The sequence below is a fragment of the Aethalodelphis obliquidens genome, unplaced genomic scaffold (genome assembly GCF_003676395.1).
Source record: "Aethalodelphis obliquidens isolate GAN/ISIS:26980383/991018 unplaced genomic scaffold, ASM367639v1 scaffold38, whole genome shotgun sequence".
In the NCBI taxonomy this organism is placed as follows: domain Eukaryota; kingdom Metazoa; phylum Chordata; class Mammalia; order Artiodactyla; family Delphinidae; genus Aethalodelphis; species Aethalodelphis obliquidens.
Window position 1 is genome coordinate 10,519,060 of NW_020837982.1, and position 21,926 is coordinate 10,540,985.

At 58.4% G+C, this 21,926-nt stretch overlaps 3 protein-coding genes across 7 annotated transcripts; 1 reads left to right on the top strand and 2 right to left on the bottom strand.

Annotated features, from left to right (window-relative positions):
• The first annotated feature begins 1,747 nt into the window (after positions 1-1,747).
• Positions 1,748-6,642, top strand: EIF5A (eukaryotic translation initiation factor 5A). 3 transcript variants are annotated; one of them, XM_027130869.1, is made up of 6 exons: positions 1,748-1,960; positions 3,831-4,016; positions 5,192-5,296; positions 5,519-5,650; positions 5,744-5,817; positions 5,978-6,642. In XM_027130869.1, exons 2-5 carry the CDS (start codon positions 3,852-3,854, stop codon positions 5,804-5,806), a joined length of 465 nt encoding a protein of 154 aa, XP_026986670.1. In that variant the 5' UTR covers positions 1,748-1,960; positions 3,831-3,851; the 3' UTR covers positions 5,807-5,817; positions 5,978-6,642. The 3 variants fall into 3 exon arrangements, with proteins under 3 accessions (XP_026986670.1, XP_026986672.1, XP_026986671.1); XM_027130871.1 differs by lacking the exon at positions 1,748-1,960 and adding an exon at positions 2,200-2,327; XM_027130870.1 differs by lacking the exon at positions 1,748-1,960 and adding an exon at positions 2,242-2,278.
• A 205-nt stretch (positions 6,643-6,847) lies between these two features.
• Positions 6,848-9,646, bottom strand: GPS2 (G protein pathway suppressor 2). Of its 3 annotated transcripts, XM_027130857.1 has the most exons (11): positions 9,526-9,643; positions 9,183-9,345; positions 8,696-8,805; positions 8,508-8,620; positions 8,277-8,356; positions 8,105-8,187; positions 7,758-7,911; positions 7,565-7,654; positions 7,393-7,472; positions 7,212-7,307; positions 6,848-7,035 (listed from the first exon to the last, which is right to left on the bottom strand). In XM_027130857.1, exons 2-11 carry the CDS (start codon positions 9,274-9,276, stop codon positions 6,952-6,954), a joined length of 984 nt encoding a protein of 327 aa, XP_026986658.1. In that variant the 5' UTR covers positions 9,277-9,345; positions 9,526-9,643; the 3' UTR covers positions 6,848-6,951. The 3 variants fall into 3 exon arrangements, with proteins under 3 accessions (XP_026986658.1, XP_026986657.1, XP_026986656.1); XM_027130856.1 differs by having other exon boundaries at positions 8,508-8,805; positions 9,526-9,646; XM_027130855.1 differs by lacking the exon at positions 9,526-9,643 and having other exon boundaries at positions 8,508-8,805; positions 9,183-9,519.
• Positions 9,647-9,842: 196 nt separating this feature from the next.
• Positions 9,843-21,876, bottom strand: NEURL4 (neuralized E3 ubiquitin protein ligase 4). Its single transcript, XM_027130840.1, is given in 30 exon segments — positions 9,843-10,527; positions 11,100-11,265; positions 11,347-11,459; positions 11,615-11,759; positions 11,907-12,014; positions 12,108-12,195; positions 12,337-12,516; positions 12,880-13,038; positions 13,603-13,767; positions 13,953-14,114; positions 14,198-14,296; positions 14,394-14,618; positions 14,728-14,873; positions 15,281-15,412; positions 15,500-15,675; positions 16,021-16,099; positions 16,216-16,292; positions 16,384-16,582; positions 16,671-16,833; positions 16,956-17,041; positions 17,363-17,544; positions 17,790-18,054; positions 18,204-18,276; positions 19,012-19,100; positions 19,188-19,299; positions 19,466-19,705; positions 19,707-19,765; positions 19,910-19,975; positions 20,191-20,635; positions 21,586-21,876. Coding segments are annotated over 30 exon segments (4,695 nt in total). The 3' UTR covers positions 9,843-10,322.
• Positions 21,877-21,926: the final 50 nt, after the last annotated feature.

Here is a 21,926-nt window from a genome sequence, read left to right on the forward strand (position 1 = left end):
TTTTTTTTTTTTTTTTTTTTTTGCGGTACGCGGGCCGCTCACTGTTGTGGCCTCGCCCGTTGCGGAGCACAGGCTCCGGACGCGCAGGCTCAGCGGCCATGGCTCACGGGCCCAGCCGCTCCGCGGCATGTGTGATCTTCCCGGACCGGGACACGAACCCACGTCCCCTGCATCGGCAGGCGGACTCTCAACCACTGCGCCACCACGGAAGCCCCAGCCTGCTTTTTTTTCTATGGATTTACCTATTCTGTATATCTCATATCAATGGAATCATAGAGTATGTGACCTATTTTTGTTTGGCTTCTTTCACCTATCATAATGTTTTCAAAGTTCATCTAGGCTCTCTAAACATTTGCGTGCAAGGATTTGAGTACCTGTTTTTAATTTTTGGGGGTGGGTATATACTTAGGAGTGGAATTGTTGGGTCATTTGGACAATACATCTTTGAGAAGAGCATGAATTGAACTTTCAAACAATGCACCCAGGAAGTTTGTTTTCCCCAAAGGAAATGGCAGAAACTTCAGAAAATTGAGTGGGAGGAGCTGGGGGTGATAGTATAATGTGCTACGTAAATGTATTAATTCAAGCTAGTGTTTGCAGTTCACATCCATCATGTCACATCTTAAACAAGAACCAGATTTAGGATTTTGGATTCCAAGTCGAGCTATTTAGCTGCTTGTCTTGTTCCGTAATACTGTTGTCAACCTAGCTTACTGAAGCAAACAAGGTAGCTATGAAGGTAGTGCTGAAAACCTAGGAACTAGAGGAAGAAGACTACAAACTTTCAGGAAAAGCAGCGCCTTTCTTCTCTAGAACGAGGGCCAGGGAAAGTCATTCCGAGAGATAGTTTGTTTCTGGTTTCATTGGTCACGTCCCATGATTTAGAGAATGTCAGTGTAATTTGATACAGCACTCTTCTTTATAGAGAATTTTTTCTAAGGGTGCTCGTAGACAACTGTTTTGGAGACCGCAGAGAACAGTTGGGGGAAAAAGAGAAATGCCATGTAAATCTCTTTATTTTAGGATTCAGAAGTAGAATGGCCTCTATGGAAGCCATAGAGACCAACATGGACCGAGGGTTTAAACAAGATGGTGGCTGGGACAGGACCGCTCTATCTTTCTGGATGAAACTCTATGGCAGAGCAGAGTCGCACAGTTCAGAGAAGTGAAGCTGAGATGGGTGGTAACCCGACCACACTAGCGCGCTGGGAAGAGTGGAGCGTAAAGAGCTCTCTCGCGCATGTGTGGAACCAGGGGAAGTGGGAAGCGGGGAAATGGGTTTTGAGACCAAGGACCCACCCCACAGTACAAGTTTTCTGAAACGTGTGAGTCTTAAGCCCAGCTAAAGTCGAGGTGGGGCGTTTCCTAAGGCGCATGCGTTCTAGACGACACCAGCAGTACAGTGGCGTGGTCTTTTCAACGCCTGGCGTACAGACGACGTCTGAAGTGGAAGGGGCGGTCAGGACTCCCAACACGCATGCGCCTTGAGGCCGAGGCGTTTCCTTCAGAGGGTGTGGAGTGCAGGGCTTCTTATTGCGCAGGCGCAAGAACCGTCCGGTAGGGCTGGTGGTCTAACACGGGGATGGGAGAGGAGGTTGAAGGGATTAAAAAACCGGATGCGCCTGCGCGTTGCCTACTGGTGGGACGAACTCAGGAATTGTGAGGGGCGGGGTCACGGATGCGCGTCATTGGATGGGTAGGTGGGAGGGAGGGTGGAGAGCCGGGAGAATCTGTGCGCTTGCGCAGTGCGGGGGTGGAGGGCGGAGGAGATAGATAGCACGCTTGCGCGGCTGTCACAGGGCTGCTTGGTTGGTCAGTGGGGAGTCGGCGCCTGCGTACTAAGACCCGTGTGCAGCAGCGGCGGCGGCGGTAGAGGCGGCGGCGGCGGCGGCAGCGGGCTCTGGGGCAGCGGTTGGGCTCGCCGCGAGTGAACGGGGTCGAGTCAGTGCATTCGCGCGAGGTGAGAGCGGGCAGGGCGCGCGTGCGCGGAACCTTGGCTTGGGCCTGGGAGTAGAGATGGAACTGCGCGAGGGTCGGGGAGGGGGCAGAGGGGATCGGCGGCCGCCGCCGCCGCACGAGATTCGGTCTGAGAGCGGCGCGAGGTGCGGAGAGGCTCGGGCGCGCGACCCGGTTGGCGCGCGGGGTGACGGTTGGGGCTGGCCCGGTGACGTTGGAGCGACGCAGGGCGGGGGACGGCGAGCCGCGAGGCCGCCACGCGGGAAAGGCCGCCGGGCGGCCAAGCTGGGGCGAGGGCCGGGGGCAAGATCGGCCCGCCGGGGTAAGGGTACCTGGGACGTTGAGAACCGGGCGCCGCGCGGCCACGTGAGGTGGGGGAGGGGGCTATTCGGTGAGAGGGCATGTGGAGGGGGGGTTGGCGGCCGGCGGGGGGGAGGGGAGGCTGCGTGGCTCCGGCCTGGCGCGGCCTTTGAGGGGGGGGTGGCCGCAGTACCGGAAGTGCCCCCTATGAGAGGCTGCCCTTGGGGTCGGAGGCCGCATGGCCGAAGGTGGACGGGGGCCGCATGGCAGCGCGGGGACCCCTCCCCCCAGGTCCCGGCCACCGGAAGCCCCGGGCGGCCACATGGTGGGCGGGAGCCGGCAACCCCCAGCGCGGAGAGAGGTGGTCCTCGCGGGCGCCTAAGGGAGTTTGGAATTTTGAGGAGTGGGAGAAGCCCGACGCCCTGATCTTGATCACCTCCGTGAGCCCGCTGTGGGCATATGTTAGCGCTCCCCCACCTCATGGGCCCCTGTAGCTTTCCCCCCAATCCTCCTGTGAAGTGAGGCGGCCAGCCAGGTGTAAGTGGCATTTGTCCGTGCTGGGACGCCAGAGAAAGTGGGAAACCGAGGGCGATTGGACGGGAGCCCAGCTCTTATCGGTCGTCCCGACAGCGCTTTAAAGTCCCGGGCAGATGAATTACCCATTTTGATAGGTGCTCTTCACCTTGTCACTGTCTTTCTCGTTGTGTCTGTTTTGGGAGTTCCTGGTTTTAGGGTCCTTAACTCTGCTAGCCTAGTATAATTTACACTACTCACTAACTACTACCAGCCTTTTGCTTTCATTTTATCGTCATTCACCACTCCCCACTCTCCCACTTTCTACTGACTGTACAGGCCCGGCCTGAAAAGCCGACAGGACCGGTGCATCCTGGGAAAAGTGGGAGGGCCCTTGAGGAGAGGCTGGGTTCCTGGGTTCCCTTTGGGAAAGCAGAGGTGTTTGGCAGGGAGATCAGTTAGAAAACAACTTTACTTTCTCCCCCTCGGCTGCGTCTGCAAATGCATGTTGGAGAGGCGGGAATCCCCCAAAGAGGCCTTGTGGTTTCCTGTACCAGTGACTGGCTCGTGTGTGGATAGGGTGGGGGGGGGGTAACAGAGACGGGTGGGGCTCCCTGTCCTCCGGTCTCCACCCCTCCCCCCCCCACATTAGCCCCGCCCTTTTGCTGGCTCATAGCTGCTCACCTAATTATAGCCCTGGTTATGTGTGGGGAAGAGGGGTGGTTGGTTTTCAGTGGCAAGCAACACCTGAGTCCTCCCCCTACCAGGAATTAGGCCTTTGCCCATCTCAGAGATTTGACATCCTGACTTCCTGGAGCTTTTTCTATCCCGGGCCACCCCTTTAGCTTTCATTTGCGGTGGGGAATCCTGCTTATCTCCCACCGCCACACACATAGTATTTTTGATTCCAATCAGTATTTAATCTAGGAACTTTATTTTACGTGGGTAATGGAATAAAGTGCTGGGGAAAAAATGAATCAGTGTTTCTAGAGTAGAGTGGGATAAATTGGAGACCCTATTAATTCTATCCTTACTGACCCTAGTTCTCTTCTTGATTCTAGTTGGAATCGAAGCCTCTTAAAATGGCAGATGATTTGGACTTCGAGACAGGAGATGCAGGGGCCTCAGCCACCTTCCCGATGCAGTGCTCAGCATTACGTAAGAATGGCTTTGTGGTGCTCAAAGGCCGGCCATGTAAGATTGTGGAGATGTCAACCTCCAAGACTGGCAAGCACGGCCATGCCAAGGTTAGAATTTCATTTCCATATCTTGTCTTCCCCACCAGCTGTCATCAATGCTAGCCCCCTATCTTCTTTAGCTCTTTTATTACCATCCAGTTCCTTGTGTTCAGCACTCAGCCCTGGACACCTTTTTCAACTACTACACCAGCCTTCAGCTTCCTCCTTGGTTACCCTTCTGTGCCCTGTCATCCTTGGAATCCCCCCTTTCTCCATCTTTGTGTGTCTCCAACTTCTCTTTGTGGTCCTTTATGCTCTGACTCTTCAGCTGCTCCGTCACTTTTTCTATTTGTCTGTCCATTTGAGTCTTTGTAGGTTCTCTTTGTTTCTATCACTTTGCCCAGGATTTCTCCAATCCTAACATCTCTCGGAGGGGCTCCAGTGTACACCTCTGATCTTCCAAATTGCTGCCCCACTCTCCAGTGCCAGCTCTCCCCTTGGATCTCTGATGCAGCATCAGAGTGTCTCTACCTGCCCCCTCTCCTGGAGCCTCCTTGCTTCCTTAGGTCCTAACATTTTTCTTATATCCCTCCTTGTAACTTTACTTTTTCTTTTTTCTCAAAAGTTCAACCTGATTCACCCTTGTTGGATTTCTTGTGGTTTTGTTCCCAAATCAGTTTTTCTGTCTTCTGTTGACTTGGCACATCCTGAGTTACCCCCAGATGTCTAGATCATTCTTTGTTCTTTCTGGTTTTCTTATTTCCTAAATGCATTGTTTTTTCTGTTCTCTCCCCAAGTCCTTTTTTCTTTTCAGCTCTCTTCTTTCTCATTCCTTTCTGTTTTCTCAGCTCTTTTCCTTCTACCTTCCTTATTTTCCAAGTTCTCAGCCTTTTATGCTGATGTCCAGAAAGCTTCTTCCAGACTTTCACCTAGACTCCTCCTGCTCCCCTAGGATCCTGGTCTCTCGTTAATGTTTTGATAGCTCGAGGTGACTGCTCCAAGCCTGTCCTACAACCTTCCTGTGTGCTGTCAACTCCAGTCTCAGTGGTGGTCTTTTGGCCCCAGGCTCTTTTTAGAGGCTTTAGTGTTTCTTTCTTGAGTTGATTGGTTCAATTCCAGCTCCTCTAATCTTTGTCCTGACAACCTAGTCTGACTTCCCTCACTAGCCAGGGATAACTTGAGCCTTTATCTCCTCCATCCTAGAGTTTGGTTGGGTTTCTCTTTGATGTGATGCATGCATACAGGTCCATCTGGTTGGTATTGACATCTTTACTGGGAAGAAATATGAAGATATCTGCCCGTCAACTCATAATATGGATGTCCCCAACATCAAAAGGAACGATTTCCAGGTATGTAGATGGTCTGGATGTAGATGGTCTGGATGTAGATGGGTTAGTGGTTTGTGGGAGGAAAATAGAGACTGGCGAGAAGACCTTGTGCTGAGAGAAGGGAGATTGGCAGGAGGAGAGGGTATTTGGTATTAGCAGTTTCCCACCCTAGTTTGCCCATCAGACCCTTTATCCTCAGGCTACTTGGGCCTACCTTCAGCTTCCTTCCCTGTCTGCCCCCAGCTGATTGGCATCCAGGATGGGTATCTATCACTGCTCCAAGACAGCGGGGAGGTGCGAGAGGACCTCCGTCTGCCTGAGGGAGATCTTGGCAAGGAGATTGAGCAGAAGTACGACTGTGGAGAAGAGATACTGGTATGGTGCCCCCCCTCTTTCTTTTATGCCCAGCCTTGTTCTTTGTGCTTCTTTCTCTGAGCTCAGACTTGACTATCCCCCATGCTCCCCCAGATCACGGTGCTGTCTGCCATGACAGAGGAGGCAGCTGTTGCAATCAAGGCCATGGCAAAATAACTGGCTCCCAGGTGAGTGTGGTGACCCCCCTCCCCCCAGCCCCCTCCACTCACTTTGTTATCTCCATGGAAGAGCTACTTTGGTCTTAATTGACTGTGGTGCTTGTTCCCCTCACCCTTTTTCCCTTTGAAGGTTTTATCCTGTCTCACCTGGTTTCTCTCTTCTACCCAGGGTGGCTGTGGTGGCAGCAGTGATCCTCCAGCCTGCAGAGGCCCCCTCCCCCAGCCTGGCCCAGCTCTGGCCCGGCCCTTGGCTGGACTTCTCCTACACAATTTATTTGACATTTTATTTTGGTTTCCCCTACACCCTCAATCTGTCGGGGAGCCCGTGCCCTTCACCCTGCTCCCTTGGCCAGGAGTGAGTGAACCATGGCCTTGGTGACGCTGCCCTCCTCTTCTCCCCTCGCACTACAGCCCTGGTGGGGGAGACCGGGTGGGTGCTGCTTGTGGTTTAGGTTGGTTTGGTTTTTTTTTTTTTTTTTTTGGTTTTTTTTTTTTTTTTTTTTAATTCAATCTGGAATCAGAAAGCTGTGGATTCTGGCAAATGTTCCTTGTGCCCTTCCCCTACTCATCCCTGGTCTGGTCCCTTATTCCCCAATAGCCCTTTTTCCCAAGCACCACCCCCACAGACTGGGGACCAGCCCCCTCCCCTGCCTATGTCTCTCCCCAAATCCCTTTAGATGGGAAGGGAAGAGGAGGAGAGGGGAGGGGACCTGCCCCCTCCTCAGGCATCTGGGAGGGCCCTGCCCCCATGGGCTTCACCCTTTCCTGCGGGCTCTCTCCCCGACACATTTGTTAAAAATCAAACCTGAATAAAACTACAAGTTTAATATGAAGCCCCCAACTCAGCTGCTGCTTCGAAATAAATCGGTATTTGCTGACTAGAACGTCAATTTGGAAATCAGAAAGAAGAGTATAGGTTGAACTCTGCCACTGAGCTCATTACAACCAACCTGCTGTCCCCCTGTGGTTCCTATGGACCTGCCAGCCACCCCTCACCCTCCTAGCAGCCCAGTGGGAGGCAACACAAGATAGTCGCAGCCAGGGTCAGTGGCAGGTAGATTTTATTGGCCTGGGACTAGGACACACCAGGGATCCTCCCCCACGGCAGGGGCTGGGGGCAAGATTGAAGATCAAATCTGATGGTCACTTGTGGTAGAATCGCGGGTTCTGGCTGTGCTGGATGAAGGGGAGCCGAGGGCCAGGCTGGCTGGTGGTTGCAAAGCCCGACTGGCAGCGGTGATGAAAGGAGGGCTTTGTCAGCGTGCGTGCCCTCCCTTTTACTCCACGCCCAACTGAGAGCCATCCCAAGGGAGGAAGGGAATATGGGGGTGGGGACCACCTATCCTACCCAGTCCTGTTTCCCTGTCGTGTAGGGATTCTCACGGGCTGGATTACCACCTTACCTTTCCTGCTGGTTGCATCTGCACAGGGAGCTGGGGTGAGGCCAGGAGTCCAGGGGCTGGATGCAGAGCTTGGGGATGCATGGGGCGCAGGGAGGACTGCAGAGAACAAAGTTAGCTGAGGCAACCTGCGGCTCCCCTTAGCATAGGTAGCCCTTCCCTGACCTCGCAAGGCTCTACTCACTGAGTCAGAGAAGCCCGTCTGTTGGTTAGCATGTTCCATTTGTTTTTGCAAGGACAGGGCACCACCAGGCTGGAGAAACCCTAGGTGGGGAGGAAGGGTGTGAAGTGAGTAGAGAATGGAGAAAGGAAGGGAGGACCCGTGAAACTGGGCCCCTGCGTGGGGTGTCCGTCACCTGTCTGGGTGGGCTGAAAGTGGCTGTGCACGGCATAGGGCTGAGGCTGTGGCTGAGACAGGTACTGTACTGCAGGAAATGCGGAAGGTGCTGAGGAGGCAAGAGACAGTCACGAGAACCTCCTCGTAGCCTGTTCCCCACTCCTCCCTCTGGGCCTTGAGGAAAGCTCTCTTCCTCTTTTCCCACTGCTCACCTCTGAGCTGCTGACTAGGACTGTAGGCAGGCTGTGTGGGTCCATAGTGAGGTGGGGGCTGAGCAGTCCCATAGGCGCCGCCCGGGCTGCCTTGGAATTGCCCATGCTCTGGGGTCCCTGCGAAAGCAGCTGCTGAGCCCACGTAGTGCCGGGTCTAAGGAGGAAAGATGAGAACTCACTGCCTGTGAACTCCATGAAGCAAAAACTCAAGTGACTGCCCCATTTCCTCTACACAGTTTGGTGGGACACACTCATGACTTGAGTGCTGGCTGGTAAGCACGCTGGGGTCTGGGTGGTAGTAGTAGGGAAAAAAATTCAGCCCAGACACCCATTTCTACTGTTCTTACCGTAAGCACTTGGGGTCCAAACATCTGTTTGGCTCTGTCTGCTGCCATGAGGGTGCCTGGGCGATTGTGTCCTCCAGGGCTCCCTAGAGAGGGAGAGGGGCTTCATGATGCTGAAATGGGGCAGCAACCTACTGGAAGGCGCATTCTGACAAGCAGTTTCTTTAATCCTTACCCTGCATGCTGAGGAGGTGAGTTCCAGTGTGAACGGTCAGGCCTTGCTGGTATGCCGCTGATGTCAGAGTGGTCAGGTCACTGGAGGGAAAGGAAGGCAGATCAAAGACAAGTCCGACCCATGCCGTTCCCACCCCCTTCCCCGTCCCGTTTGCCATTGAACACTGATGTTTTGTTACCTGATCCCAGTTACACTTTGGGCCCAATTTTATTTTTAGCTCTCCAATCTCACCTCTGCTCTTTTCGCCTCCGTTTTTCCTCCTCATGTAAAACTTTCTTGAGCTGCAGGAAAAGCTGATGTTTCTCTTCCTGTAGGGCTAAAAGCTTCTCCTGCAACTTCAGGATCTGGGGAGGGGAGAGAAGGTGAAGGCAGGAGAGCCAAGAGAAGAAAGAGCTAGGAGAGATGAAGAGACTGCTTACTTGTTCCTTGGTTTCCTCTAGTGACATTCTCTCTTCCATCTCCTTTTTCTTCCTTCTCTCCTGCTCTTCCTTCATCTTCTGTTCCATCATCTTGTCCACCTCTTCCTCCTCTGGAATAAGAGTCAGGTAGAAAGAGAAAGTGGCAGGATGGTTAAACTATCAGAATGTTAGAGAATGAAGACCGGCAAAAATTGGTTATCCCAGTACTCTTTGTACTTGCTCCAGTACCAAAAGCACTAGGAGGGGACAGGCTTCCCCATCACCGCGAGGGGGCTGGGGCGGGGAGGTTTATTAGGTGCTCTCCAAGGTCCTTCCCAGCTCCAGGGCGCTGGAGTTTAGGTGTGGCCTCTAATCCCCGACACAACGGGGCTGTCCGTCCCTCTAGCTTCGGCCGCTGTGCACTGGTCTGCCCGTGGGTGGGGGGGGTCAGCCCTGGGAGCGCGGTGCTCCCCGGGCCGTGCATCCTCCCGCTTTGGCCCCGTCTCACCCTGCCGCTTGCGCTCCCGCTCCATCATGATGTGCCGGTGCAACGCCCTGGCCATGGCGTTGGAAAGCTTGGGGCGCTCCAGGAGCGCAGGCATGGTGCTGCCGGGGGCGCTCGGGCCGTGGGCGCCCGGCTCTGTCGCTGGCTGCCAGACCTCGGGCCGGGCCTACGGGGAGGCGGGCGCTCAGGGGTAGCGCGCCGGGCCGGGCGGAAGCCGCCCGCCCGCCGCCGCGGTCACGTGCCCACCGCCCGGACCGGCCCTCAACGCGGCTCCTCCGCGTGCGCGGGCGGGGGTCTTGGCGCTCCCGCCCCCTGCCCGCCACCCGGGAGCCCCCCCCCTCCCTACCCGCGTTCTCGTCGCTTTCTCCGCGGCCTCCCGAGCGCCTGGGCCGTAGCGTCACATCCGGCCGCTCGGCCGAATCCTTCCGGAGTCGGGGCGGCCGCGGGCTCGCGGGTTGGGCGGGGCGGGGCGGGGCGGTGGGGCGGGGCAGACGGTAGCGCTCGCGACGGGTGCCCGCGGTGTCCAAACGCCTCCGCTGCGCCTCGGCCGCGCACCGCGAAACGCCCCTACCGGGCCGGCCCCGCGGGCGGAGTCCCTGACGTGGCGGGGCCGGGGCTCCTCCGGGAGGTGAGAAGCGCGCGCGAGAGAGGCCGAGGCGGCTGCTCTGAGACGGCGTTTATTGGCTCCTTAGAAATCAGAGTCAGTAACAACTGTACAGAGGCCCGACCCCCGGCGCCGCCTTCCCCACTCCCGCCTGGGCCGGAAAAGCAGCTTCATGTGGGGCACCGGGAGACTCCTCTGGAATTCACAGTAACCAGAACAGAAACGGAAATAAATTAAGTGTATGGGGGAGGAGTCGCGGGGAGTCGTGCTCCCCAGATCAGTGCATGGAGAGGGTTCCCCAGGGCCTGCGGCCGGGCTCCCCGCTGCGCCTTCACCTCGGAGGGAGGGACTGTCCGAGCCCTGGGCACGGAGACAGCTCCGCTTCCCAGCTAGTCTGAGAGTCTGCCCGCATGCTCCTGTGCATCTGCCAGGCTGAGCACTCAGCGTGCCGTGGGTCGCTGGAGTGAGGTGGTGGCAGTCGTCATTCAGAGTCCACGGGCCGAGGCCCAACTGTGCTTGTAGTGGTGCGGCCTCACCCCTCACTCCACCCGTACCAGCAGGGCATAGAGAAGTGTGGCCCCCTTCTCCTTGGTTACCCACTCAAGTTCGGCTGGGCTGAAGTGAGGGTCGGGAGGCTCTCTGAGGGCAGCGGAAGGGGGTCCGGGGGTGTAGGAGCCAGGGCGCACACACACCTGGAACGCCACCTGGGCCTGGTGTGTCTGCTGGGATTTGGGGTCCCGGAATCTGTCAGGCAAGAAGCATAAATAGGGCAGTGAGACCTCTGGGCCCAGGACCTCTCCCCCTTTCCAGCTGCCACCACGACAGTTAGAAGCTGGCCTTGCTGTTCTCAGGAATCACTCTCTCCGTACAGGAACCTGGCTCTAGCCGTCCTCTCTACTTGAAATGGCCTTCCTCCCAATGCCTGCTCGCCTAACTCCCTCCTGCCTTCTCCAAGTCTTTGCTCAGATCTCACCTTCTTAATGAAGTCTACGCAGACCACCCTATACCATACGCCCGCTCCAACCACACTTCTGACCCACTTCACCCACTCTTTTTGTTTCCATAGTACTTGTCACCTTTAAAAATACTAAATACTTATTATGCATAAACATTCTAGAGCAAGAAAGAGCATAACTTCCACATGCCTAGGGTTCCCTTCTTTGTTCTCTGTGATAGGACAAAATAAGTGGTACTTGTGCAAAGACTGTGTGAAGAAAGGGCTGGGTAGAGACTGAGGAACTAGGGAGACAAGGTGGGAGAGGAGAGGGAATCATGGCGACCCGTGTGGCCCCAGGCCCTGCTTCCTGTGTACTCACTGCACTTTGGATGCCAGGGCCTCAGCCCCAGCATATTGGAGGGAGGGGGAAAGCAGCACTGGAGGGGGCTGCTGCTCCCGAGGAGGCGCGCAGTTCTCGCCAGGCTCCTCAAACCCCAGCCCAGGCTCTCCCTTCAAGGGCCGGCAGCTCAGGATGGAAGCAGTGCCTGTGAGGAGAGCTGGGTCAGGGTGGCCCCCCCCATGGCCCATGGGCCCGGCCTGCCCGGCCTCTGCCGGTGCCGCGGTACCTGCTCCCAGCTCCCCCCGGTCCAGCACCCTCCGGACGGCTGCCACGTTGCTCCCATGATACGCCATGTGCCACTTCTTGGTTAGTGTCCCAGCCTCTAGGCGGGGATTCACCCTAGGAGGTGGACACATAGGACAAAGGTCACTGGCTCCCCGAGGTCATTCCCCAGACAAGAAGTTTTGTCTTCTACCATACACCCTCTCGGGACCTCCCTTTCTCAAGGGGGCAAAGAACAGTGAGAGAGAAGCATGACCCTGCCCCATACGTACCTGAGGTTGAACCTGCACCAGCCAAAGGGCAGAGCGTATTCCCGCGGGGGCTCCCCACGGCGCCTGTGGGCCTCATCCCCTCGAAGCTTCCGGCAAGACTCACAGTAGCACAGGCTGCGCTTCGGCGGAGGCATGAAATAATCCTCTGTGGAGAGTGAGTGGCAGACTTTGTGGCATGGCTCCCGCCCTGGGTCTCAGCCATGTGGCCTCTTTCCTACTGGTCTCCAGGGCTCCGGCCATGGCCCTGGGCTGGGCAGGGAATGAGGCAGGTTCTGGGGGACTGGGGACTCACCAGGAAGCAGCAGCAGTTCCTGGAAACGGGAGCAAAGGGCGTGGTACTCACAGCTCTTGAGGGGGCTAGCAGTGGGCGGTGGACCCCAGCACACACTCTCCTTGATACCTGAGGGAGCAGAAGGGGCAAAGGTCACGGGAGCCGGGGCCAGAAGTACGAGGTGGGGGTGAGATGGGATCCTGGCCCCTTCGGCTGGCTCACCATCCACCATGTCAGCTTTCTCCATGTCCCCTTGGGTTCCAGCACTCTTTCCACTGGCAGCCCCTGGTTCAGGGGTCACGATTGTCACCTGCAGGGGAGAGGGGTGGTCAGCCAGAGTGTGACCAGCCCCCAGAGCCTGCTGATCCCCTCCTTGAACTCCAGACTTCCCCTGTCCTCGGACAGCCCAGCCTCCCAGGCACCACTCCTCCCCGCCTCTGCTGCCACTAACCTGCTCACACTGCCCGTAGAGGTCCACGAGCGCATGGCAGGGCTGGGGGACATCTGGCACAGCCACTCCCTGGTCCATCCCATTGATGTGGAGATGCAGCCCCCCAGAGCTGTCTAGCCGCAGTCCCAGGATGGTGCCTTCAGGACACGTGTCCAGATTTGGCCCAAACTTCTCACAGATCTGGGGGGAGAGACCTACTGTCTTCCCAGAGATCAGACTCCCACCGGCAGCAGCCACCCCGGCCCCTCACTAAGCTTCGGGTCGCCAGTCCCTGGGCTTTGCCTCCACACTTGCCCACTGCCCAGGCTCTGCCCCTGCTTCAGTTACCTAGACTCCACCTCCCCCAGCCCCACCCCCCGCAACATTCTCCATGGCAGGGATGTAGGAGGAGACGATGAGCCCGAGACTGACCAGGTAACGCCGCTCACACCCTTGCCCATCCACTACAGGACGCCTTTATACCTACGGTCCTAGCTCCAGGGCTAGGGGCCCCTCTTCTCCCTCTCGGCCAGCCCCTCCCCCTTCTCTCTGCTCCCTACCCACCTTGAGACCGTTGTGGAAGACCCCACGGCCCCGCAGCAGCCAGGCCGCCCGTTTGAGGGCACAGGCAGAAGCAGGGAAGTTGAGCCTCTCCGGTGGGCAGGTAATGACTCCCAGGACAAGGGAAGATGTCCACTGCCGGTTCAAGAAGTCTATCCGTACCTGGGGAGAAGGCAGCCACTCCGCAATCATGGCCTCCTACAAAGAGGTCACCCACCCTGCAGGACCGGGCTCCTCACCCCAGCCAGGGAGAGAAGACGGCACCCCACAGTGTGGCCTGGGATGCCACCCCTTCCGATGCCTGGACGGACAGGAAACTGCAAATTCAGCTGTGTCCTTCCCTCTTTCAGCCTTGGTCTTGCTATTGCTTCTAAAAGGATTCTTGTCCCCATGGGCTTTCTTCACCTGCCTAACTCTGACAACTTGTAGTCTGCAGCACAAGACCCCCTCCTCTGGAAAGCATGCCCTGTTCCCACATATAGAATCAGGAGTCTCCCTGGCATCCCTCAGCCCCTCTCCACTGCTTCCCTCGTCACAGCCCCCAGGTGGGTACTTCCTGGAAACTGATATACAACTGCCACCACAGGATATGAACAAAAGCCCAGGAAGCTCACCCAAAGGGCATGCCTTCCACTTTGTCCTCAACCTGGAAAAGCCTCTCTGCAGGAGGGTTGGCCCTGGGTCACCCTGAGCAAGAGGAGCCGGGGACAAGGAGGTGAGGCCCACCTGGACCAGCAGCTGGGGCACCAGGGGCTGGCTGACGACAACGATGCCCTGGTTGTAGCTGGCCACTCGTGTAGCTGTACGGTTCCCGTTGGACAAGAGAATATTCTTCCCATGGTTCTCTAGGAACTCGAGGGCTGTGGGCATAACAGCCACTTGATTCTGGCCCTGGTGTGGAGGAGAGAGTGAGCTGCGGGGCGGCCGACGCGAGGCCTGAGCCACCCCACTGGGCTTGACAGAGCCTGCAGATAAGCCTCCGCCCACCCAGGGCTGGATCAGAGAACCTGAAGACGACCCAACGGGCCACCAACGGTCCCTCCCTGTGCCCAGTGGGCCCTGCTGCTGCCTCTTACTTCCAGGCCGCGCTCCTCGCCCTCATCCTCCTCCTCGCCCTCGCTGCCAGTGTCCGAGCTGGGGGAAGGAGGCTGGGTGCCTTCTGGCTCGTCCAGCCTGGTGGAGCTGACAATAGAAACACTCCGCACTGGCCCATACAGATCCAACACGGCCCACACGCTCTGGGGGCACATAGACCCAGAAGTCAGAGATCAGTGGAGGACCTCAACCCCACTCCCAGACCCAGTGCTGGTCTTGGGTCTACCTTGGCAATGCCGGTGGCTGCAGGCCCCATATCCTCTCCATCTACCAGGATGTGCATCGTGTCATCTGCCCCTCGGCGAATGCCCACACGGCTCCCCACCTAGGGCCAAGGTGAGGCAAGGACAAGTGCTCAGCCCGCCTCTCCCCGCCACCCCGACTCCCACGCCCACCCCGGTCCCTGAAGTCAGCTGCTTCACCCCCAGCCTCTCGAGGTTCCGGCCATAGTTCATCCTCTGGAGCTGCCCGTCGCGCCTCACTTCACAGCTGGACACCATCCAGGTGGTCTTAGTCCGGAGCTCTGGCAGGGAGGGAGGCAGCCCCGGGCCACTGCCCGCTCCAGGCCCCGTCTCCCCCGGTGCTAGTGTGGTCAGCCCTAGCCGGAGGGAACCAGCCCACTTCTCATCCAGCTCCTCCACTTTCACCTGTGAGAGAGAGGAACTCTCAGTGGCACTGTGGGGCAGGAGGGTGGGAAGCAGTCTGGCTCTGCTGTGAAGGGTCCGCCACCTCCCCTGTCACATCGCCACAGCCCACCTCAAAGACCTCCTCGGTCTTGAGCTCCTTGGTGCTGAAGACGAGGCCGTGGGCGTAGCCGGCAGCACGCACCGCCCTCGTGCCGTCTTCCTCCAGGGTGATGTTCTTGCCGCAAGTACTGTGGAATCGGTGAGCCACGCCAGCCGCTGTGGAAAGATGGCACCAGAGGATGGGGGAGAACTGGGGCAGCAAGCTTCAGACAGGACACAGGCAAAGCTTTCAGGTGAAGCAGGAAGTTGACGCGAAGGTCCCACCTCCAGTGCTCCCTCAAGACCCGACTCCTCTTTCATCGAGGCAAGACCCAGTCCCAAACCTGCCACGCCCAGCTACGGTGTCCCGGCCCCCTGGTGGCGGGGAAGGGTCTAGGCCCTGTGTACCAGGTGTAACCTCCTCCCCTCTTCTTGGCTGCTTCCCACCACGGGTTGATCCCTCCCCCTCGGTCTGCAGCTGCTGCAGCCAGCCTATCTTTGAACAGCTTCCGTGACCTGGAAACTGCATCCCCCAGGCCCACAGCAGGCAGGCAGAGCCCTCCCTCCCTCCCTGCCGGCTGAACCTGGGGAGTGCAGGGGGAATGACTTCTCAGTGGCGGTGTTGCTGGTCGCCAGACTGTTGTCCATGGGGCCGGTGGCATTGGTGATGGACACTTGGACACACTGGCCATATAGATCCACTACTGCATACACCTCTGGGTAAGAAAGAAAGGGGTCAGGAGCCTGATAGCCAGGGGTGGGCTGGGCTGAAGGTGGCAGGGCGAAAGCCACGGAGTAGTCACCTTTACCGGGAGGCAAGCCTGAGCAGGCAGCGCCTTGGTCCTGGCCGTTGATGAAGTAGTGCAGATCGCCCTTGGCAGTGCGCATCATGCCGATGCGGGCACCCGTGCCTAGCGCGTCAAGGTCACACCCGTAGTTGTTGCGCATGGTGTTACCATCTTGCATGATGGCTGTGCCGCTGGGGGGATGACAGAAGGAGTAGGTCAGCCTCCCAGCTTCCTCTCCCCACACAGGCCTCTGCCCAGTCTCTGCTTGTCGGAACCTTCCAGTGCCTCAGACTGGGATCTCGATCTGGGGTCTGAGACCCAATCTTGTATCCTTCATCCCTGGGGTCCCCCCCGGGAAAAGCAGGAGCTTCCCTAAGGGTGTGGGGGGAAGGCTTCCCAGAATTGAAGGGACTGGGCAGCCAGAACTCCTGGGTCTGTCATTGTCTATGGCCACCACATGCCCCAACTCTGCGTCCCTCATCCCAGCCAGCTCCACCCAGCCCCACCCAGCTGGTCCCCAAAGCAGACAGCCCAACCTCAGCATCCACGTATCGTAGTCAATGTCCGTCATAGTGTTGGGGAATTCAAGGTCCTCAGGCCGAATAGCGGTCACTCCTGGAAGGAGGCAGGGGTGGGTCTGAGCTGAGCCCCCAGCCTCCTGCAGCCAGCACCTGACTGCAGTGCATGCGCGCGCGCGCGCACACACACACACACACACACGTGCCCCTCACCAGCCTCGATGGAGCCTGACCAGCGGTCTACCATCTTCTGAATGACAATTTCAAACAGCTCTCCATCCCTCAGGGCCCTGCCAGGGAGAATGGCCATCAGACAGGCCCTACTTGGGTGGCCGACGCTGGGTAGTAGGAAAGTGGGCACATGAAAGTCCCAACACTGACCGGTTGGAGATGACGATGGCGTCATTGAACTCGCTGCGGCAGTTGTGGCGGAGCGCAGTGCGGCCACCGTTGGTGATGACTGCGTTGCTGCCATGCAGCTGGTGGAAGCGGAGGTCGGAGCCCCCGGTCCCGGATGACGGGGAGCTTGGAGACACCTGGTTGTTCCCCTCAGGGAGTGGCTCAGGAACCTGGGGCACCTCTGCAAGAGTGGACATCACCCATTAGGATTACAGTTGTCTCTGAGGCCTCCCAAGGCCACCCCAACCCCTGCCCAGCCCGGCCCTCACCCACGTCGTCCACAATGGTGGCCTGGGCTGCCTGGCCATAGAGATCAACGACAGCATAGACGCCCGGGGGCACGTTCCAGGCGGCGGGGCCCTGAGTCATCCCATTGACAAAGAAGTGGAGAGTTCCGTCCTCCCGCCGCACCACGCCCACCGTGTCCCCTGCCTTGGAAGAAGGGGGGCTGGAGTGAGGAGTCAGGCGGAGTTCCTGCCTGGGCCGGTCCCGCAGCAGCCCCACCTTGCCTACCTCCCCGCTGCCGACACCTGGCGGTACCCCCACTCTCCCACCTTGAGCCGGTCCAGGTTGTGCCCATATTCGTCCAAGATGGTCGTCCCATTGTGCATCACCCCATTCCCTGTCATCATCCAGGTCCCTAGGGGGACAAGGAGTGGCAGAGGCCATAAGGGGAAAGCCAGAGCTCGTCTCCTCTACATAGCGGTCCCCACATTACTCCCCAAAGCCATTAGCCCATCCCGCCTTTTCTTTGACACTTGCTTGCTTCCCAGAGCAGGGCAAGAAAACTCTGCAGTTCCCAAGCCAGCCACAGGCCCTGTCCACATGGCACTCCTCAGCCACTGAATGCGTCGTCATAAATGTGACAAGTGAAAGAGGGGCTGGAGAACAAGCTTCAGGGCTTCAGGGACGGCTTCCCCCCTAGCATCCTATCTTGGCCCTGCCCTTCTTGGGAGCTCACCAGAGCGCAAGTTGGTCATGGTGGAGGGCAACTGGAGGTAGGCAGGGTTGTGGGTGGTGACGCCAATCTCAATGGAGCCAGCCCATTTGTCCACCATCTTGTCGATGCGCACCTGGAACACCTCTCCGTCCCGCAGGGCTCTGCTGCTCAGTACCACGCCATGATTGAAGTCGTCAGTGGCACTGAGGGCACAGCAAGTGGGGACTCAGATCCCGACACACATACTGAGTGTGCCAAAGCTCAGCCCGGCGATGCCTGCCCGACACCCACTACCCAAGTCAAGCAGCCACGCTTCACACTCCAAGAGGCCCCCCTTCTCTGTCCAGGACGCCCCACACCAGACTCCTGCTGCCTCCCACTGCCCCACCCCTCCCCCCAATCCCATCAGAGCCCCTCCGCAGGCTTCTCCCCACCCCATGGGCCATACTGGGGCCTCAGGGCAGTGCGTCCCTCGTGGGTGATGGCTGCCTTCTGCCCACAGTTGGGGTGGAAGAGCAGGCGCTCGGGTTCTGCCTGGGCCGCAGGAGCAGCCCGGCGGAGAGCACCCTCAGGGGACAGCGCCCGCAGGATGGCATTGTTCCGGCGTAGGCGGTCACTGTGGTTGTTATTGTGGACGATGGTCACCTTCACAGCCATCCCATACAAGTCCACCACACCGTACACCACTGGGGGCGTCAAGGGGGTAGCCACGCCTGCGGGGGTGGAAGGCACAGGGAATGGGGGGATGAGGGGAGAAGAGTCAATATAGGGAGATGGAGCATGAAACAGGCAAGAGAATGAGATACAGATCCCCTCACAGCAAAAGCCCTGGCCCAGCTGCTCTCTCTGAGCTTCCCCTTACCCTGATCAATGCCATTAATGAAGAAGTGTAGGGCAGAGTTGGACTTCCTCGTGAGACCAATGTGGTCGCCCTCCTATTCAAAGCAGAAAAATAACAGCCTGGAATCCATTCACAATCAGGCTCCAGACTTGTCCTGGGGACTGTGAGAACAGAGTGGGCTTCGAGCCTTCCCACCACACCATGCGACAGGGAAACAGCTCCAAAAGGCTCCCACGCGTCTCAGGCCACTCCGATGCTCAAGGCAAGTCAGGCACTGTGTTAAACCACTTTATCAACACCGACCTATTAACCCTCATGACAGTCTATCGAAAACTACTGACGGGTTCATTTCTAGACATTAAGAAGAAACAGGGGCTTCCCTGGTGGCGCAGTGGTTGGGGGTCCGCCTGCCGATGCGGGGGATGCGGGTTCGTGCCCCGGTCCGGGAGGATCCCGCGTGCCGCGGAGCGGCTGGACCCGTGGGCTATGGCCGCTGAGCCTGCGCGTCCAGAGCCTGTGCTCTGCAGCGGGAGAGGCCACAACAGTGAGAGGCCCGCGTACCGCGAAAAAAAAAAAGAAACAACTACCAAAGAGGGTAAGTTTCTTGCTGCAGGTCACTACCACGAATGGCCAAACAGAGAAATGAATTAAACCCATCTGACTCCCAAATCTGAGTGCCTAACTGTTGGGCAACCCTGCCTTCTCAGAAGGAGCCTTCAAGCAAAAGATAAAGGGCCTTGCCCTAGGTCAGAGAGCACAGTGCCCAGGCAGGGCTGCACAGTGCCCGGGCGCCCCTGGAGACTGGCCCGCGCTTTGAGCCCACCCTCACCTGCAGCTCATCCAGACTGAATTCACAGTACTCCCGGCGGGTGCCCTTGCCGTTGGTCAGGATCCCGCAGCCACTCATCATGATGGTGCCTGGGGGAAGCGGACACCCTGGTTAGGGTACGGGCTCCCTTCACCTCAGCAACCACAGGCCATGCCCACCCTGCCGGGGGCTGGTACCTGACTGCAGGTTGGTCATGGTGGCTGGGTACTCCAAATTGTTGGGGTTGTGGGTGGTGACACCAATCTCAATGGAGCCTGACCACTTATCTACGAGCTTGTCGATGCGGATCTTGGGTGTAGTGACAGTGGAAGGGAGAGGCGGGGAATGTAAATGCAGAGAAAAAACTCTGCGCCCTTGGCTCTTCCCCAGGCCACCCCCGCCCCCTTCCAGCATCAAGCCCCATCTCTAGCTCCCGGAGGGTGAGGTGCCAGCCAGACCCCAGGGCCTTGCACACCTCAAACATCTCATTGTCCCGGAGTGGGCGGTTAGTCATGACAACCCCATTGTTGAATTCATCCAGGGGCCGGCGGCGCTCTGCCGTCTTATTATTGTTGCTGAGTTTGATGAGGGTTCCACACTTCTCGTGAAAAAGGAGGGCATCGTTGGAAGTGAGGATGGGTGAGGTGGCAGTGCCGCTAGGCCCCGGTGCTTCCCCTGCCGGTGGGGAGCTCAGGTTCACATTTAGGAGCCCCCCCGTTGTAGGCAGACAGGATGGCGTTGCTCACCACCTCGGAGAGCTCCATGCTGGCAAATTCTGCGATAGCAGGGCGGAGGAAGGAAGCAGAAATGAGTCTCCTCATCCTCAGGCTTGCCGCGCTCCCCCTACCCCTCTCCTGAGGTCCCTCCCTGTCCACCTCACTTCCCACTCCCCTTCCCGGGACCTCCCCGGAGCCCTCACCATTATGCGACTCAAGGCTGTTAGGAAACGTCTCCGGCCGGGCCTGCGCGGGGGACACCGTGAAGGCTGGCGACCAAGTGGGATAGGAGGGGAATAAGGGTTCGGCCCCTGCTGCAGGGCCCACAGCCACGACACCCCTCCTCTAGTCCCTGCTATCCCCTTCAACAGACTCGGGGGTCTGAGTGGCCCTGCCCATACCCTACTTGTCACTACATTTCCCCCATTCCTTCAGCCATTCCCTCTGCCCCACTCCTCCACCGCTGCCCCAGCTGTGTTCTCACCTTCATCCCCAGAGGTCCCCTGTTCAGACCAGGTAGAATCTTCAGCGGGGGCAGAGGGTTCGAGGGGAGGTGTGGGGACGGGAGTAGGGGGGCTGAAGCCCGGCTCAGGGGGTAGCACGGTGATCTGGGTGCACTTGCCGTAAAGGTCCACGACGGCCCAGACACGAGCTGGCAGGCCCGTGGCGGCCACGCCGCAATCCCGCCCATTCACCCAGAGCCGCAGCTCCCCAGCAGCTGTGCGCTCCACGCCCACACGGTCCCCTTCGCCAAGCTGGTCCAGGTCCTGCCCATACTCCTCCAGCACAGAACGTCCATCCCTCAGCACCGAGCAGCCTGACACTACCCACGAGCCCCCCTTCAGCCCCGTGGCGCTGCTTGGGAAGTCCAGCACACTGGGGTCCAGTGCCGTCACCCCAATCTCAATGGAGCCACTCCAGGAGTTGACCTGTGATGGGGTGATGGACAGGGACTCAGGATGGGCCACGAATGGGTCTCCCACCACTAGGAAACCACATTTCACAGGCCACTGTGTCCCCCTCTTCCCACCTCTCAGACAGCTAACTGGCTTTGCTCTCTTCAGACACAAGGCATCACCATCCAGAGATGCAGTCCCACAGGTATTTTCTGGACTCTGGTCTCAGGGGATGGTTGGGCCCGCTCTCCTTTAGCAACTCTGCTTTGTACTGTGGGTGCTCACTGTCTACACCACCACGCCTTTCCCCACCAGGCTGGCTAAATTCCCTGGCCCCAGCCCCCTGCCGCCTTTAACTTCCCTGGTCTCTGTGGCCCCTCAACCAGCCAAATTCACAGCTCTCCACGTCCATATTCCTTGCTCTTGTATATGGCTCTCTCCCTCCTTGTATATGGCCTATTTCTCTCCTAGGCTCTGGCTGCACTCAAACTCACCCTTCTCCCAAATTCTGTCTCTGTGCACCCGGCCTCTTCACCACATTATGCACAGGCACACACACCTCTTGCTCCTTGAATATCTCTCTTCAACCATCTTTCTGGCCAAACCGGTGAGTTTGTCCTTCAATGGTTGTTCTTTTCTTGGTTATCTCTCTTCTCCTCCCATCACACTTCTGACATCTCTCCATCCTCCATCTCCCCAAAATTGTTCCAGATCTGTTCCCTAGTCATTATAGTGGGTGGGGCCCCACGTCCCTTCCCTGTTCCTGGATCTTAAGAAAACTCAAGCTCTCCTTGTCTCCTTCTCCTTAAGACTGAATGTTTCCGTTTCATGGTCCCTTCCCGCCCATCACCTACCTGGTGTCCTGTCTGGCGGTTCCCTCTCGGTACCCGGTGATGTGGACCACCCTGGCTGGCCTCCCCCATCTCCTTCTAGTCCCCTCCCACCACTCTCCACATCTCTCTTCCGCGGCCCCAGCTCCGCACCTTGCGGTCGATGCGGACGGTGAAGATGCGTCCATCGCGCAAGGGTTCCCGGCTCAACACCAGCCCGTGATTAAACTCCTGGCCCGGCTGCTGCCGCCGCGCTGTACGCCCACAGGCCGATAGGCTCACCAAGCGCCCGGTGCGCGGGTGCAGCTCCCCGCCGCTGCCCGGACCCCCGCCGGACCCCGGTCCTGGGCCACTCCCGCCGGAGGGGCCCCCACCCCCACCCCCACCCGGCCCCGGCCCGGGGCCTCCCCCAGAGCCCCCACTCCCACCCGACCCCGCCGCCATCGCCGCTGACACCGGGGCCGCGCGACAGCCGCGCTTGGCGGCACCGTGGC

Bases quoted from the DNA above. Each gene is read 5' to 3' on its own strand.
- EIF5A (XM_027130869.1), top strand. From the start codon at position 3,852: ATGGCAGATGATTTGGACTTCGAGACAGGAGATGCAGGGGCCTCAGCC. The intron at 4,017-5,191 runs GTTAGAATTTCA...GCATGCATACAG, and splicing joins GCAAGCACGGCCATGCCAAG to GTCCATCTGGTTGGTATTGA. The intron at 5,297-5,518 runs GTATGTAGATGG...GTCTGCCCCCAG, and splicing joins TCAAAAGGAACGATTTCCAG to CTGATTGGCATCCAGGATGG.
- GPS2 (XM_027130856.1), bottom strand. From the start codon at position 9,276: ATGCCTGCGCTCCTGGAGCGCCCCAAGCTTTCCAACGCCATGGCCAGG. The intron at 8,188-8,276 runs GTAAGGATTAAA...CTCCCTCTCTAG, and splicing joins TCACCTCCTCAGCATGCAGG to GGAGCCCTGGAGGACACAAT. The intron at 7,655-7,757 runs GTGAGCAGTGGG...TTGCCTCCTCAG, and splicing joins TCCTAGTCAGCAGCTCAGAG to CACCTTCCGCATTTCCTGCA.